At 42.6% G+C, this 18,421-nt stretch overlaps 1 protein-coding gene across 14 annotated transcripts in view; it reads right to left on the bottom strand.

The window, feature by feature from the left end:
• PAG1 (phosphoprotein membrane anchor with glycosphingolipid microdomains 1) overlaps positions 1-18,421 on the bottom strand; it is a 116,148-nt gene that overhangs the window by 9,819 nt on the left and 87,908 nt on the right. For 10 of the 14 annotated variants that reach the window (XM_055706511.1, XM_055706514.1, XM_055706509.1 and 7 more), the window contains 5 exons: positions 12,426-12,637; positions 10,104-10,155; positions 9,470-9,566; positions 5,928-6,517; positions 1,508-1,567 (listed from right to left, as the gene is read on the bottom strand). In XM_055706511.1, the coding sequence (XP_055562486.1) occupies positions 1,508-1,567; positions 5,928-6,517; positions 9,470-9,566; positions 10,104-10,155; positions 12,426-12,550 (924 nt within the window). In that variant the 5' untranslated portion in view covers positions 12,551-12,637. Of the gene's footprint in view, positions 1-1,507; positions 1,568-5,927; positions 6,518-7,812; positions 7,950-9,469; positions 9,567-10,103; positions 10,156-11,401; positions 11,481-12,425; positions 12,638-18,421 lie in introns of those variants that run through there. The other 4 variants (XM_055706521.1, XM_055706522.1, XM_055706523.1 and 1 more) reach the window with 4 other exon arrangements.

The following is an 18,421-nucleotide window of genomic DNA, read 5'->3' as shown; positions in this document are numbered from 1 at the left end:
ATTATTATTTTTAATGGCAGCGGCTACTTTACTGCTTTTGGACACACCTCAGTAGGACAGTACTTATTTATTGTGTTTATAGGCAGAACCAAGGAGCCACCAAGTCGTGTGTAAAGAACATGAAAAATCAGGACATAAATGATCCACACCAGAAAACAGCAAATAGTCAGTGCCCATTTTGATACACAAGGTCTGTTCTGTTGACTAAACTTGCCTACAAAGAGGAGCTGCACTGCAGTCACTGTATCTCAGAACTTAAGACTAGAGACTGAAACCTCTCAGCAACTATAAACACAAGAGAGGGAGCCAAAGCCTCACTCCTAGCTCTAAAAATCCCCTCTGAGGCGGTGGTATGCTTAAACAAATGCATGAAGGTGGCCCTTAATGAAGAGGTGAAGGAGAAGCCCCCATGCACACATGTCCCTCCACTCAGGGCTCACTGCGGGGCTGGCACCAAGCACAGGGAGTCACTCTTGACTCCCTCTCCCAGTCCAAGTGGATACCACTCCTTGCACAGGGTAGACAGCTGAATTTCCCAGCACTGCTTCTCTGGTACCTACTACCCCGATTGCAATATAACTCTTCTGTTACATATAAAGTCTTTCCCAAGCATGCAAGGCCACTCTGGATTTGTATCAATCCAATTAAAATAGTAGATTGACATGAAAATGTCCATTACCATTAAGCAATACTGACTGGTGCAGGTGAACCAGATCGCTTCTGTTAATTCTGTATTTTTTAATTTTTTTTTTTTAATGAAGAGAGACATCCAGGTGCAGATTGCAATTCTTTGTACTGTTTTCAGCCAACCAAACAGAAAATGGCTTTTCTGCTCATCCATACTTGTACCCTTTCCAGCATTAATTACATTAACCCAGCTCAAGGATCAATTTATTCATTAACGTCTGGGAGAGCTCCTCCCAGAGAAAGCATTAGCTCACTCAGCTCATTGCCAAGTTTGTGTTTACTTTTATGTCCGGAGAACATATTTATAAATTGCACGGGTGTATTGGAGATGATCCCAAGCAATCTTATTTCTGTTTTTCTTTGTTTCAGTCTCCTCAATTTATTTGACTAACAGACATTTTAAAGAACAGTTTATGTTCCAGTGCTTTTACTGTGTTTCTGTTTATTTCCCAGTGCCCCAGACACTTTGCATGGGGAAGGTGGAGCATGTTTCAAAGGGCTGCTGATTATTATTCTTAAGTAGAGCTCAGCATCCAAATCAAGAAGCTGCCCGAATGATCAGCTAATTATGGCCTCCCATTATTTTCTGACACCAATTTTTATTTTTTTAACCTGTTGTCCTGATACAGCCATGTGCTAGAACACCTCTGATTTTAGGAATGTGGCAGTACAAACTATGTGAAGAGAAACTTCAGCTTTCATTTTCCCTTCAGAGAAATTTCACCTTTCTTAGATCCTGCTTAATCATGCAGAGCTTATGCTAATTTCTGCCTGCAAAAAGGTCTCTAGTTAGCTACTGAATTTCATGCAAGAAACCTACCTCATCTTCTGTAAGAGATGGATCTTCCTCTCGAGACTTGTAAGACATCGAACTAAGCCTCTGTAAAAAACAGAAGAAAGAAAGAAAAAAAAAGGCTCATTACCAGTCAACAGTCCAAAACCTGTAATAAACCCCTACTGTTACAATCATTACATTATATTTTACTGTCATTTGCTCACTAGTTCCATTTTACATAGCTAATATCCCTAATATCAAGAGTACATCTCTGGAGATGGTAGCCCTAAGTAGTGCTTTTTAATGTATCTGCTCTTGTCCTGACCTGAAAAGGGTAAAAATAATGTAACGGTTAAACCAAACTCTGCTCTGCTGTATCCCTGCCTTTCCATTTCTAACAAAGCAAGACAGAGTCTGCAAAGGCCTTTGAACAATTAAAAGTCAGCTGTTGTGACACACTAGTTGGCCTTCCACGTGATTTTCAGATACAGTTTTAGACGACAAAAGACCAAAACTCAGCCGGCACCTTCCCAATGATTGTTACCCTTCGTTCCATGGATCCTGGCAGTGCTGCAAGGGAGGCACCGTGCCCTCCTCCCCCCCCCCAAAAGGCAGCAGCTGTGCAGGGGCGCACGGCAGCGCTGCCTTTCCACCGCTCAGACCACAACCGCGGGGAAGACGTACTGCAACCCACCCTGAGATGGGCAGCTCAACCCGCAAAGGTTTGAGTTTTCGGCTCAAATCAGCTGGGTCCAGTTCACATAGCAAAGTTACTAAAGGATGGAGAGCTTGGTTTGGTATCAAATCTAACTTCAAGCATGTAAAGCGTCTCATAGAAATTAGGTCATGAAACATCGGGGATAAAGCATTTTTCTCTTATGAAAAATATCTTAGGGCCTTACATCAATGAAGACCCCCGGTACCTCACAGCAGCCTTGGGATTCCTCCTCCCTGGGGTGGGGCAGCTGTGCTGGACTCCTGCCCCACAGTGATTCAGCGGGAGCTTTTCAGCACTGTTTGTAATGGGCTGTATTTTGGAGTTTCACACAAATTCTCACCTAAAATGCTTCAGACCTCCTCCAGTGCAGACCAAGGTGAAGAAGCAGAGCTGTTTTTAGCATAGTCAATCAAATACTGCTTCCAGGCACGTACTAGACACACAAGACTTCTTTTTTCCACAGAGGCTCACTACAACAGATTCTTTCCTACTTCCATTTTTCTTGGTTTTTTTACTTCTGGTAAATACCGTGCTTCAAACCCCTGGGACACTTCTAATGAAGACCTGGACCCAAAGTGCACTGAAGTCTGCCTGCTGCTGCCCAGGGGGCTTCCCTGTCTCACCATCTGGAGAATGTGCTCTTTGACCTGTGGTTTGTTTACTCACCAAAAACCAGAAATTTAAAAAAAAAAAAAGAAAAACAGAGAAAAAGAAGTTGTTCAAACATACTTTGGCCTTTTATTGGATCCGCTTCACTACAGCAGCTCAGTTTAGTCTTTTCTTATTTGCAGGATATTTTTTGTGCTGTTACTAATTTCATCCTCATGCATTAAAACAAACATATGCTTGCAAAATCTTCAGTGAAATTATTTTCTTTCATCACTGTGTCTATAAGCACCACATCAGGACCCCTTTTACAGTTTCCCACTCAAGTACTGACAAATACCCCAGGATGCTGGCAATCCTGTTCTTGTTTTCCTGGGACCTAAGCGTTCTTCTACATGTAAAACCTGTGACACATCAGTTTTGAAGGATATTTTCATCTTGGAAACTGAAAAAAATAGTTGCTCCTAAACATCTTCTACCCAGCAATATTTTAACTTAGGCTTGAAACCTCAACAGCAAAACAAAGAGCATGTGTCCTTATTTGCCTTTCACTTTCCTTTTGTTCCTCAGTAGCACTTGATTTTTTTGCCCCTGGGCTCAGCTGCTGCTCCTGACTCAGGCACCAGAACAAGACAACCATTCTCCTCTGGTGCATCTGTAAGAGATGCTTTGCCCATCCTCAGGCTGAGCAAGTCTGAAATCAGATGGCAGCAGCCAGATGTACACATGGAAAGCATGTCTACCAGTGCTCACTCTGGAAAGACCTGGATTAAAAATGAGATCTGTACTTCCTTTTTTTTTTTTAATTAAAAAGGAAGATCTAAAAAAAAAAATCATTCTGCCTCTCCAGTTTTATTAGAAGAGCTATGTCCAAGTTTTTTCAGGTGAAAGAGGCCTGTAAAAAGGTGTCTTTCTTCACCAAAACCTTCAAAGGATTTGGTTGGGTCACAGCCAACAACAAATTTAGATAATTAATTTTAACCCTTTTATTGCACGCCTGGTTCTTGAAAGGAGACTTTATCCTTTTCTTGCTATTACATAATGGAACAGTCTCTGGCTCTGTCTACCTATTGCTTTCATCCCAGATGAGCGTGCTTCGGGAGCTGGCATGGGCTGGGGGCCATCCTGGCTGTCTCTTTTACAGGGTGAGACTGAAACAGCTGGGACACGGTCTGTTCTCTCCCTGCTGGCCAGCACAAGTCTCGGTTACACAAGCAGCCTCCCTGCCCATCCCTTCTTTGTGCCCTACCAAAGCCTACTTGTAAAATGTAGTGAGAGAGACTCACATGACTTACGCCCAGCCTCTCTCTTCATCCCAGGGTCAGGGCAGAAGGTTGCAAAGTCTGGGATATGGATGTCACATTAAACAAGTAAGTAGGCTCACAAGAGAGGAAGCAGAAGGAGACGCCTATGGAGTCTGTTTGACTGCAAGAGCTGTAGCTCTCAAGGACAGGACAGGTGCACACTCCGATGCATAATGCATGTACCTAGCAGCGAACATGGGAACTATCTGATGCTGCCGAAGCTTTAACTCTGGATGGCTTTAGCGCTGAATAAATTTTAATTAGACAAACACCTTTTTTCTGGCACTTAGGGGACTGCATGTGTCATCTCTTGATTAATCCTTCAAAACCTGAACCATTTTAATCAATTCCCACTCCTTGCAGCTACTGACACTGTATACATGGTGTGCTGGGGAGCTATGGAACAGCAAATGCTTTTCCTTTGTATCGGTGCCTGGGACATACAATGATTTTCTGCAAGCCTTTTCACACCTGGTAGGAAAAAATGTCACTGTTACAGAAAGCTGTTTCTCTAAAAGTTTAATTAGACGTTACATATGGTCTGAATTTGGGAGGGGGGAAGTGTTGGTGGATTACTGATGACAATCACATCTTAATTTTTTACTTAACAAGCTCATTATTTGTAAGAATGTGCACTGAAGAGTCCAGGTAAAGAATTTTTATATTATGAGTAGTCTTCTTCATTTTATTTATTTGACTCTATTGTGCTTTATAGATTACACAGTCAGTCAGTTATTTAACAAGGTATGTTTCTGCCCTCTGCCCAGATTACTGAAATACTTCAAGTAACAGAATAACCAGAAACAAGGAACAGTACCTCGACTCTGCTACGATTTTTCAGGTAAATGTTTACATTGAAATGTCACATCACATCTTAAGGATTTTTTGGAAATTTTCATCAAACCCTAAAATTATTTGATGACTCAGACACCAAAACTATATTAATCTGCTAAAATCACAGTTCTTTCATTCACAATTAATAATAAGTTCTCTAACTAGTTCTGAAAAATGCAAACTCAAGTTTATGAAAACTCTGCAACGACCTGAGAGCATCCTTACAATTAATTCTGGTGAAAAACTAAAAATGGGAAAATAATTTGTTGAAAATGTCATCGTTCTTATTTTTCAAGGAGTTCCCCACTAACTTGTTCTGGCCTGGGAGAAAGAATAAGCTGACAAAAACCCATAACTTTTGGCCAAGAATTCAGCAGGTAGAAATTCATTACTCTGTTTACATGTGACATACAGAATCTGACAAATGTAAAAGCCTACACTTGCAATCCCTCTCTCTTCCTGTCCCTCTCTCTTACAGAGAGACATGAGACACGTGCCTTTGAGCAGATGCGTAACACAGCTAAGTCACGGCAGCTCAGCAAAGGAGGCACATCTCAAGTTAGGGCATCCACCAAGAATGCTCCTCTCTTCTTTTTGTAAGTTGAGGTTTCATTAGGAAAAAAAAGGCAGGGGTAGGGTATGATCAAGATATAGATGCTCACAGAGATAGTGGATACCTATTGTAATAGCTCCCACAAGTATAATACCATTAAACAAAGAAGCAGAGGTCTGCTACGCAATTTCTGGATAATATTTGGGAAAAGTCTTACGAAATGCATACTGCAGCAATCCAAAATACAGGCTGCAATAGAGTAAGTACCAGCCTCTCATGCAAAGACTATACTATACATTTTCATATTTCCATAATTTAGAGTCTTGCATCACCCTGAGTGTTGGGGTTTTATGGCATTTTTTTGTTATTAAAAAAAATAATCCTCTACCACCCATATGTTCTCTATCATTATTTGGCTGTTTGATGTGGTCAAATATTTATAGGATTTACCTTCTCTGGTCTACTTGCTCCTTCTGTCACTTCTTCTTCCACTTCTTTTTCTTGCACATTCTCATTTTCATCAAGAAGTTTCATGGGTACTGGAGGGGGAAGCTCATCCTCTACATCTGGTGTGTTCTCAAGAGGGCTCTCTGAATTAGCACTTTGGCGACTTTTTTTATTTCTGTCAACAGACGCATATTCTGCTGATTCAATTCTGCACTCAGGAATCTGATTCTGACCTTCAGAGGTTGTCAGCAAAGCCTTTGATTTGCTGTTACAGCTTCCTTCCATGCCGGCTGCTGCTCCAACATCTTTGATTTCCTTCACAGTTTCATACAAGCAGTCTTCAACTATGTTCTCCTGAGAGGAGCTGTCTTTCAAGACTTCATAAGGCCCTTCCATTCCAAGACCTTGATCATTTTCTGCATTTCTGGCTGAGATTATGGTTTCCATGGTGTTGTTAGGGGGAATACTGGGTAGTTCACGACTCTGGTGACATTTTATAGACTTTCCAAGACTATCCTGTTGATCTAGCAGATCAGATGTCTGTACTTCTTCATAAGGCTGGATACAGGCAGTTGTACTGTCCTCTGAGACTACTAGAGAAAATGATACAGAAGTATTTAAATCAAAGGTGTAACTATATGTTGAGTACTATTTGATACTCTTTGCATCACTTTGGTTTTGTCTCTCATTGGAAGGGATAAATGATACCAATTCCTGGAAATGTCTATTGGTCATCATGCTTTTTGTTTACCAAAAGGTTTCAGCTACAGAGATTTTTGCACTTCACTGTTAAAATATCTTTCTCACAACATCTTAAATACTCCCAAGTATACCCCATGCACCCCCAAGTGAATGTAACAGCATTCACAGTAAGAACAGCGGATGGGTGGGCAGGTGCGGGTATGCATGGATGTTCAGCTGGCTTGTACTCAGTGGCATTGAATGCTTACAGACTGCTCAATAGTCTCAGATGGGGAACACTGGTGGGAGACCTCGAACCAAGTGCCTTTACAAAAAGCCTTGTTAGATCTTCCTCTTTCCATTTTCCTGTCCTTCGGAATCAAAAAGGAATGCGCTCTTGCTTCCTCCCTACCCAGCCCTCACCTTGTTTAACATGCTGGCCAAAATCTTCTCTGAATCACACTTTGCTCAGCCCTGCCGCAGTCAGCCACACCACGTGCTACAGCAGAAGCTCCTCACTGGAAGGCTATGCCATGCTTCTCTTAGTCTCGCAGCACATAATGTAGGTTGACAACCTACTAACGAGCCAGCCATATGCACAAAAGAGAAGACTAGACTTCAGAAAGTAGTGTTAGGCAGAACATGTTATTTTAAGTGGATGACGTGTCACTGTCACTAGAGGGTATTAGGGACTGAAATCTATGGGACTTCTCATCTTGCAGTGCACATGTGTGACATTTGTCTGCATTCAGGGATGTATACGTGAAACCATACAAGCATGTTTCAGGTAGTAAATGGTATGTAACTTTACGGCACATTTTTTCTTTGAAAAGACCCTTCTGAACAGCTTTATTTCTCTTAGTACAGTTTTTATGGTACTCTCTCAGCAAAATCAACCCATTCTTCCATTTCCTTCAGTGTGTTTGACCTGATGACATAAGGAGTAGCTGAAGCAATCAGTACCCTTGATTCAGTGGTTGTCATGGATGTTGCTTTCTCTTGTGCTCAGGGCACGCGGACTCATGCAGTCAGCACCCGCAGGGAGCTGTACCCTGACAGCAAAACTCGGGATGGAACTGGAGGTGTGAGACAGTAATAGCTGTCTGAATGGCAAATGGGAGAAGAAAAGGAAAACATCCTTCTCCATTCACTTGGCTCCTGCATACAGCTAGGGAGGAATAGCAGACAGGCAAGGTGTCCTACTCACTCCCCGGGATGCCTGGAGACTTTCTGAAGGACATCAGGAACCATCCTGAAGAAGCTGGAACACATTTTCCCTTTCTGGCCCTTGCTTCCAGGAATTTCTGTGCTGTGCAGAGCATGAGAGCATCCACCCCTTTCAGCCTGGGGGGAGATAAATCAGAAGCAATGAGAGCTCGTGTTTCTGTGCACCTGTGGTTATAGGTAGTAGCACAGAGGGGGTTGCTGCAGATAAGGGTTGACATAGATAAACACAATGCTGGCAGGTTGGGAAAAGGAAAAAAATCAACATTTGATGGTGCTGCTTCCATAGCCCTACCCCTGCTCAAAAGGCTAGTAGAAACAGCAAAAAAAGCACTATTAACAGAAAGAATACATAAAGCATAAAGAAGAAATGAAAGCACATCGGTTCCTGTTATTCAGAAGGGTTGTTATGCAGGGTGTAAGCTGTGTAATATCAGGTGGCCTGAAAACTGTCTGCTGGTTGACAGCGCACCTTTAGTAGCGGCTTTGATGGCTGCATGTGTGTCGACTCGTGGCAAAGAGAAATGCTTCCCTTCTGCAGGGCTTTGCTCTGCGCTTTGAGTTCCTCCGTTAGCTACACACCGAAACACACAACAAGACAATGGATGGGAGCAGTGATCAGCTGCAAAACCAAAGTTTAAAAATTCCTTTGGATGCTTGTCTCTGAGGGGTAAAGACTGAATAGCTTGGCCTCTGGCTACACAAGGAGATGAGGAGGTGAGCTCTAAGTTGGGAGCGCAGCCCCCAGTGTCGATGCCTAGTGTGGAGACATCAGCTGGCTCCCAGCGGCTCTGAGCTGAGAGCAAGTTTATTTTTAGGTGCAGCTGAGCAAAATATTTTCCATTGGTACTTCACTGCAAATCATTTTGAGCATTCAGCAAAGCAAAGACTAAGGAAAACAAAGGACGCTTATTTATGTTGCCTGTTTTCTAAAATACAAAAATACAAGCAACAGCCTCGCACAGTGCAGGACTATGGTCCAAAGCTGGAGTCCCTGAAGGAGGCCCTGAAATACTTCCACAGCCTCCTGGAGTGCTTTTGAAGCTTTGAAGGTGCAACTGCATCTTCTGGTCACATCCCAGTTCTGTAGCTGGACAAGATTAGGGAATGTCGCAGTCTTTGCCTGATGGCCTGGTCAATCTGCAGCTGTAGCTTGGTGGCCCCGAGGAGGACCTTAGCACCTTCCTGGTGTTGGCTGGCGTGGAGGACTGGGAGCCGGGGTACAGGGCTGTGCCAGAGCATGCCCAGCATGGAAGTGGAGATGCAGCCTAAATGCCAGCTTCTCCATAGGATGTGTTGCTAAATTCCCAGCAAGGCAAATGTGCTTGCTGCATTTTTAACTGGATTATAAATTTTATGTGAATCGTGTCCTGTGCGAAGAGGAGTGACTGCCCCTCCAGAGTGCTGCATGCCTGGCCACTGCCCTGGGATACAGCAGCTGATCTGGTGTCAGACCTCCGGAGGCGAGCAGAGTGAAACGCAGTGTATTCAGGCAAATGGTGTGACTGTGTGCTTGGAAAGCCGATGGCTAGAAAACCAAGACTTGAGGGATCACCGATGTGCAGCTAATGTGCGTGGGAGGTGTGAGCCAGGGGACAGCGCTGCCCGTTCAGCCCACCTGCAGGGGCTGTGCCACTCACCCTCGCCATTGCTGAGTGCCCCGTTCTGGTCGCTGCTTGGAGGGGGCTCTGTAGCCAAACTTGTAATCGAGTGGCTGAACACCTCCTTGTCGGAAGGCTGCAACACAAATTAGTGAGATCTAATCCCTGTTGGATTGGAATAAATGTTTGCATAAATAGATACATGACGAATTTCATTGTCATCTTGGGAGGTCTGACTCACAGGTATTATTGGCAGGAGTCAAATCATACTGACTATACTCAAAGATTTAGGTGCCTGTGTTTACAGATGTTAAAACAAATAGATGCAAGCATGCCCGGAGTGATCTCCCTTCCAACCTTTGTAGTGACAGACATGGCTTTAACCCATGAGAAGACAGCAGCTGACAAAGGCTACACTGCACTTGTGCTGCAGTTGTTGTGAAAGAAAGGTGGGAGATGGGGAGTGCAACGGGGGCAGAAAGAGCACTGAGAAAGTGCAGATTATCAGGGTCTGCACAAGTTATCCTCCTCTTCCTGTTCTGCAACTGTTAAAGTTTCCCTTGGTCAACCACCTCCAAATTCCTGGGCTATTTTCCAATCTGCAGTATTTTGCAAGGAGCTTGGTATAAACCAACCACAAGACAGACATCAGTTGCCAGAAATAAATACTTACCACATTCATCAGATTTTCATGATCACCATTTTGATGTTTGGCCTTCTTTTCCCTTAATGAAAAAGACATACGAACTGTTACTACAGATTATGCTAATGTACAAACGCCAGTCATTAATAGACCTTAGACACCGCAGGGAACAGAACTGTGATTTACAATAATATTGAAAACAGAGTAATTGAAAATTATTGCAGGGACTGGTATGACCTCTGTGTAAGGTCACCATTGAGGCAAGGTGGTGATAAACATACCTGAAGAGGTACAACAAGCACACACACACCTTTTTCTCGTTCAGTGTAAGATCACAGTAAAAAGTAACTGATGATAATAAAAATATTATTATCCTCAATTTAATCATGTCTGAAATGCTCAGAGATACATGAGATAAATGTTTTGGTGACAGGCTGCCTGGGGAGTTGTGTCAGGAAAAGGTGTTTACGCTACAAAGAATTAGAAAAGGCCCACAAAATCCAGCCTACTGCCACTCAGGATGCTTCATCTTGGAATTACAGCTCTTAGTCTGAGATACTGTAATAAACTATGAGCTTAAAATAATAGTGTCCTTCCCCTAGATGAAAAGGCAAGCAAAAAGGTGAGAAAATACTGACAACATGCAATCCGTGCTTCTAAAGTCTGCAATGCACCACACCTCCCACATTAGCAACTGTTAAAATCCTACCTAACTGGGAAGTAAGAAAAACAGAGCAAGTAAAGATGCAGTGATGCAGAGCAGAGTTAAAGTTTACAAATACTTAATTTCCTCTCTGGAAATTTTTTTGACTGTGACATTTTGGAAAGAGCAGATTTTGTTCAGTTTTCCATGTTCTCAGCCATTTTTGAACAGTAAGTTAGGAAAAAAAATTACATAATTGCATTTACTTGCAAATAACCTGCCCTACAGAATGACCTGAAATGAAAGATACTGTGTCTAGCAACACAAGAATTAGAGCATCACCACATAGTTTCTGGCAATGTATCTGTGTAACTGCAAAGACATACTCAGTGCTTTGACTCTGTTTTAAACACATCTTTCTACAGAAGTTTCAAAGACTGGAGTGTTACAAGACAAAACAAGGTACCTAAATGCAATGTTTGTGGGCTTAAGGATTTTTAAAATAGGTTTAATACTTTAAAATAAATACACACACACACCCCCACACACCCACCCACCCATATTTCTACTATTTTAACATAGGTATCACAGGAAATTGTGATGAATAGGAAGATACTGAAATGTCACCTAACAGCTTACAAAAGCATTTCTCCTGAATCACATGAAATTACAAGTTCCAACTTACACTTTTTGGGGTTTCAACTAACTTTTGGGGTCTGGTCTTGCCCACGACTATTTGTTGCAATGTGGGCATTGGAGAAATCCTGCTGAAAAGCAAAGAATTCCACTGTAGATGCACCTTATACCAATATAGTGTATTTTATGGCTACACAGGCTTCCTCAATGCTCTTAATGCTGAATGGCTGAAAGAACATGCTCCTATAGACATAAGGGTCCAAAACAAACATTTTGCTGCTGTACTGAGTTATGGATAGATTTTTTTCCGCCTATAAACTTGGCTGATTGAGCTATGCTGGCAAAATGTAGTGATACGGGCCACAGCAGTCCCACTCCTCGCTGCGAAGGGTCCAACTGGGCTGCCCAGGTGCACGGGCACCGCGGGCTGAGCGCAGGCTGCCCAGCTCCCCTGTGCTATCCGCACGGATGAGCCCCTGTGTCAGCAAGGGGCCTTGAAATGTGAATAAATAAAGTCAGCAGAAGTGCCTGTACTGGTGAAATTAAACCCTCTTACAGAAAAGAAAATAAGGATAAGGAATGAATACAAGACATTAATTAGTATCACGGATTGATTCTTACTCATTTTGGCTTGAATGGCCGGGCCAATTCCCCAGTCTTCAAGAACGGCCAAAGCAAAGCTGAAATACATAGAAATTGTTTTCCTTTCCCTTTTACCTATGCTTTTTTTGTCCTGTTTGGCCCACCTAATTTTCTCAGTTTCAGGTTAGCAGTGTGACCTGCTAACAGTCAGCATCCATCTGTGCTCCAGGCTTCAGCTTAGGAGAAAGCACTTAGCAAACACAACAGTGCTTTTCCTTCACAGCAAAAGAAAAAAAAAAAATTAGATTTTAGAATGGACAGAATTGTTCAAATTCAGGTTTGCTCCAAAAACAGGTTTTGTACTGTACTTTTAAAATTTCTATACCTAAGTTCTTGGTATTTCTTGCTAACTAGTTATGGGTGAAGCTGTTTCAATCCCCGTGCTATTTGACTCAAGAACCGTTACTGCCTGCTGAGCTCCCAAGCCTTACCTGTTGCAGCTGGAGCAGAGGAAGATGAGGAAGGTGAGGAACAAGAGTGTTGTCATGGCTGCCAAACTTCCCCACAGGATGACGTGGACCTGTCCACTGCCTAAGAAACCACCCTCTGGCCCCATGGTACTAGCGGGAGGTGGTGTCACTCGGGGCTGAAGAGGTTACTCCTTGGAGAGGGCTGGCATCTGTGCTGTGTGCACCTTCTGTTTCTGCAGAAAGAAAAACACCATTAAAAGTTAATATAAATTTTGAAGATAATGAATCTGACAGCTACAACTCTGGCAGGAGAGATTTTCACATCCAGATCTTACAAAAAAACAGTTTCATGTACAAGCCAGCCAGCCAAAGAGATTTTCAGCTACATTTCTGACAGTGACACAAAACAAACCTTGTCAAATATTAATGCAAGCTGTTACTCATCTACGGTCTCAACACAGATAAAAGGTAACAGTATCTCTGTACTTGTATTTTGAGGAAGAAGTTCATAAATCCACTTTGAGGGGCAGAGTAGTCTATTTTGCAGTGATATCTGTTAACTCCATTGAAAACTGAGCTTTCAAAACCAACTGCAACTTCGGCAAAGTTAACAAGCCAAACAGAGAGATGCAGCAGGTGCCTGCCTCCTTCCCTCTCAACCTTTCCTGCCTGCACGGGATTCAGTGCTTAAAGTACAGTGACAAATGAGCTTGGTAAGTCGTTGAAAGGAATGCCACAAAAACCTTTCTTGCAGCAGATCAGATCTAGTCTTATTTCTTAATGCTTTTTTTCTTAATAGTAAGCCTGGAGAGTAGTAATACTGAACTTTCTTGTTTTGCTTCTCCCCACCCAAGTCTAAGAAAACAACTAATAAGAAAAGGAGACAGAACAATTTTTAACAACTTGAATAAATGCAACTTTTGCTACAGCACAGCAGCCCCTGGAGACACATCCTGGGCAAATGGTATTTACGATATATAAGTTTTTGGTATACAGTATATTCTAAAATTTTATACATATTTTCAATTTAATACACTGTTAACATGGCAAAAATAAAAAAGAAGTCTTTCATTCTGCACTGCTGAAGACATCAATTTCTCCAAAATTTAGGAATAGGTTATGCAAAGTCTATTACAGGGTTTCAGTCAGACTTCAAGATTGATGAATGCTGAAATAGAATACAATGGCTAAGAAATGAGCAGTTGTCTATTGGGAATGAAAAAGTAGCACAAACATAAGACTGAATAACGTCTAAAACCACTAAGACTTACTTTAATTTCATGCACATATTTTCATATACATATTTTTATATATGAAATACGTATGTACATTTTTCTTTTTTTCAGCAGAAGCACACTTTGTAATAGCAAATTCTATTAGGTACTAGTGTCATATCTGTATCAAAACCCCACCGTATTACCATTTTGTTACTGAAATCTTATGAAAAAAAGGATTAATTTCCAGAAGAAGGCCATTCACATCAAAGGAAATCTGGTGAGTCAGCCAAAGAAACTTAACAAATAAGCTACGTGACTGGGCAGCTTTTACAAGTAGCAGTTCTGTTCCTACATAAAATGGGCTCATTGGTTTCTACCATGCAGGATCAGGCTTCTGGACACCTTCCAAGAAGAACAAATTCTTCCTAATTTATCCATGGTGGATAAAAGCTTTGTTTTTCTTTTAGGTATTAATGGCATTGCAATAACTTGAAATGGGAAGAAACGAACAAAAGATGGAAAAAGTTTCCAATCCTGTAAAGACAAACTTCAAAGTGTAGTTAAATATTTCTCGTTTGGCCAGCTTACAAGAAAGCCAGATAATCTGTAACTTCTCCAAACCCATAAATACACAGGATGGGAAGAGCAGTGTCGTACACCTTGCCAAAGCACATACATGTCTTAGTGGTAGCCTTGAGTACTGACACCAAAGAGCCAGCGCTCCTTGGGGATGACCACTGCTGAGCAATGTGCCTCTGTGGTTATCTTGGTAGAGCTTGAAAAATTAAACATGTAAAAGCAACAGATGGCCACTCTAAAGATGATGTATATTGCAGATGTGAATCTGATACAGCCCTGCCTCATCCCTATTTTAAAGCAAGACTGGGGTTATTTCTGCACCAAGTCACAGCCACATCACTGCCTGTGAAACGGTGAGACCTTAAGAGAAGTGGAATCAGATTTAGTCAGGAGAAAACTTGGTTTAATTCCTGCAAAGACCTGTCTGATGAGGTGCAGGGGCACCATGCACTGGGATGGATCCCTGTAGAAGTGATGGACTGCCCTAATTTAGAAAACACTACAAAGCGCACTGCACTGGCTGCTTAACTAGCTCCAAAGCTTTGTTAAGTGTTTTGAATAGAAAGTATTTTTCTTTCCAACTTTCATTTCTTGTTAATTTTCAAAGGCATTTTCTGCCCTGTTAAAGCTCATAAAAATTATTCCTGAAAGATTTTTTACCTTCTTTTTTCCTATCTTTTTGCCTTTTAAATATTGATTTTCATAGAATAGTCATAGAATCATTCAGGTTGGAAAACACCTTTGAAGTCCAACTGTTAACCCAGGACTGCCAAATCCATCACCAAACCATGTCCCTAAGCACCGCATCCACATGTTTTTTAATTACCTCCAGGGATGGTGATTCCACCAATTCCCTGGGTAGGCTGTTCCAATGCTTGACCAGTGAAGTGAAGAAATTTTTCCAAATATCCAATCTAAACCTCTCCTGGTGTAACTTGAGGCCTTTTCCTCTTGTCCTGTTGCTTGTTATCTGGGAGAAGAGACCAACCCCCACCTGCCTACAGCCTCCTTTCAGGTAGCTGTAGGGAGCGATAAATTCCCCCTGAGTCTCCTCTTCTCCAGACTAAACAACTTCAGGAATTTTCTTCCTTCCTTGGAAAAAAACCCCACCTTTTTTCAGCATTTTTGTTGTCTTCCTTAGTTTTCCCAAGAAATAAAAAGACAGACTGCAAATGAAAATGAAACCTTTTTTTCCTTCCCCCCCCCCCTCCAAATAGTGGGAAAATAAAAATATAAGAAAAAGAATAGGGATTGCAAAATATTTTTCTTTTTTCTTAAAACAGAATCACATGTTTATTTGTTTTAAAGCAGATACAAAGTTGTCTTGAAAGATATAATTTAAATTATTTCTACTACTAAGTTCCTGATTTTATACGTACTCTGAAGAACAATACTACATGCCTCTCAGAAGACTAAGTAATGTACCAAAAGCTAACATGGAAGGAAAAGTTATTCTTCTATTCTACACATATATTCTTAAGGCTGCTGGCCTTTAAATAATGATAATATTTGAGCTAAGGAAAGCTAAGGATGCATGGGGAGCAGCTTCATGGAAAAGCTGCATCTTTGAAGACTTCAGTACAGAGTTAGGAAGTATTGGGACAAGCAGGAGCAGATGGAGTTGAGATTGAACTTACAAAGGAGTGAGATCAGAGGGAGAGGGATGAGGGAGACCTACATGTGAATGTCAGGAGTGAAGTGTAAGATTGAAGCTAGACATGAGATATCCTGCCAGGCAGAAGCCAAATGGCGTAAAGAGAATGACCAAGGACAGAAGATACATTTAATCTACAGCAAAAGAGCAAGAATTCACATACCAAAGCTGTGACTGTAAATTGAGGGACAGAGGTCAGAAAAGGTTGGAAAAGTACAGTGGCACTTGAACCAGGGGAGGCAACTGCTGGAGACACCAGTTACCTGTGCAGGCAGAACAGAGTAATAAATTGGAACAGACTGACGGCAGATGAAGCCCCACATGAAGGAAGCTGAGCAGGCAAGATGTGACCAGTGACTCTTAGCTCCTTGAACAGTGAGAGTTTGGCAAAAGTGCTAGAGGACCTGAAGGTGCTCAGCACACAGGACAATCAGAAATAAATATAATTATAATACAAAAAAAGCATTCCTACATTCACCCTCTGTGAACTCTTCTCATGAAGTGCCATCAGGGGGCTTACTCCTACTGTTTAATCACACAGTCACAGAATGGCCAGGGTTGGAAGGGACCTCTGGAGATCATCTAGTCCCACCCCCTGCTAAAGCAGGTTCCTCTAGAGCAGGCTGCACCTAGAGCATCCAGGTGGGTTTTGAATGTCTCCAGAGAAGGAGACTCCGCAGCCTCCCTGGGCAGCCTGTGCCAGTGCTACATCACCCTCCAAGTAAAGAAGTTCTTCCTCACATCCAGGTGGAGCTTCCTGAGTTGCAGTTTGTGCCTGTTGCCCCTTGTCCTGTCACTGGGTACCACTGAAAAGAGCCCGGCCCTGTCCTCTTGGCACTCACCCTTAAGATATCTGTAGACACTGACGATATCCCCTCCCAGCCTTCTCTTCTCCAGGCTGAACAGGCCCAGCTCTCTCAGCCTTTCCTCAGAAGGGAGATGCTCCAGTCCCCTCATCATCTTCATAACCCTCTACTGGACCCTCTCCAGCAGTTCCCTGTCCCTCCTGAACTGGGGAGCCCAGCACTGGACACAGCACTCCAGATGTGGCCTCACCAGGGCAGAGCAGAGGGGGGAGGATAATGCCTCCCAAACAAGGAGCTGAAATAGTAGTATTCACTCAGGCTGGTGCTATTAACACAGGAGAGCTTCTGAAATACGTGAGGCTGGGTGAGCACCCATCTGCTTCCCTGACCAGCCCTGGACAGAAACCTGGCAGAGAGATGCACTGAAAACAAAACCATCAGGACTCCTTCTGCTTCCACTTGGTGGATGCCTGGACACTAAAACGCCAAATATAATGGATTTTGGAGCAGCTTCAGAGGCTAGCTTTAAAGAGAAACTTATCTGCAATCATAACTATGGAACAACAAGCAGATAATTTCAAAAAGCTCTCAGACAGCTGAAAGCGTTAACTCCTGCTTGTACAATAAAAAGTGATATTGTGCTGCCCTCTGGTGAGTCTCCCCATGCGGGGACAGGGCTTTGCAGCTCTTGCGAGGGTGCTTCAGGGCTGAATGCAAACCCTGCTGCTAACGATGGAGCTTACACGGGGCCTTTCATCTGCTGGGCTTGAAAAAGTCCTGCCTCCACCGCGAAAGACTGCCAGACTTGAATCATTTAACCTTTAGAGAGGCATTGCTGAGACAGAATAACAGTCAACTGAAGTTGGGGTTTTTTGGGGGGGTTTTTTTGTTTGTTTGTTTCCCCACGTGATTTATCTTGCAAGATGATTTCTTTCATTGTACCCTTCCCACAGAAATCTCCACACAAGTTGGTGGTGATGCTGAACTCTAAGGAAGAGTAGTAGAGACATGCTTGGAACACCTGGATAAGAAAACTGGTTATTTCATCTAAGGCAAAATGTAAATGACACTGAGTTCACATTTCAAAACCACAATCAGTTCAGAAAACTAATCCTTACACTGTACAGAATATAATATCTCCTTCTTGTGGGAATTTTCTCTTGCTTTTTAGACATCAATATTTGCCATAAGTGGAACGTATATGACAAATAATGCCTGTAGCTATTTCCTCAAAATTGCACTTAAGTGCCCAATTATGTTTGCGGTTTCAGAAAGACGGGTATTTCATCGCATGACCTGCACTTTCACGGTGAATAATGTGTTATTTTTCCTTGCAGCTGTTGCAGGGATAAAGCAGAGCTGAGGCAGTTCAGCCCGAGTTGGTGATGAGTGGAGTGTATAATGTGCAAGTGCAAATTTGTTGTCAAACAGAAGAATAAAAAACTGTATCTGGGGTGAAGCAGTTCTGGGCCCAAGATATAGGCTGCAATTTTAGGGAGCACATGGAGTGAACATTTTAACTCGTGGGGAAGCTGCTACAAAAGCTTGGACTGAGACCTAACTCCTTTGAAGCCTAGGAACTGACAGATCCAGTGTGCTTCAGGTCTAGGATCTGACCTGGGTTTTCTGAGCAAAGGAGCTTGCGGTGAAGCGCGTATGGGGTGGACTTTGGAGAGGCGGACACCATGGCCTGGGGAGGCCTAGCAGAAGATGGCTGTGTCCCTCTCCCACCACCTTCCCCCTGCCTTCTGGGTTTACAGC

The sequence above is a fragment of the Falco cherrug genome, chromosome 3 (assembly GCF_023634085.1).
Source record: "Falco cherrug isolate bFalChe1 chromosome 3, bFalChe1.pri, whole genome shotgun sequence".
NCBI lineage: Eukaryota > Metazoa > Chordata > Aves > Falconiformes > Falconidae > Falco > Falco cherrug.
Note: the sequence above shows the minus strand (reverse complement) of the source record. Positions and strands in the feature narration are given on the sequence as shown.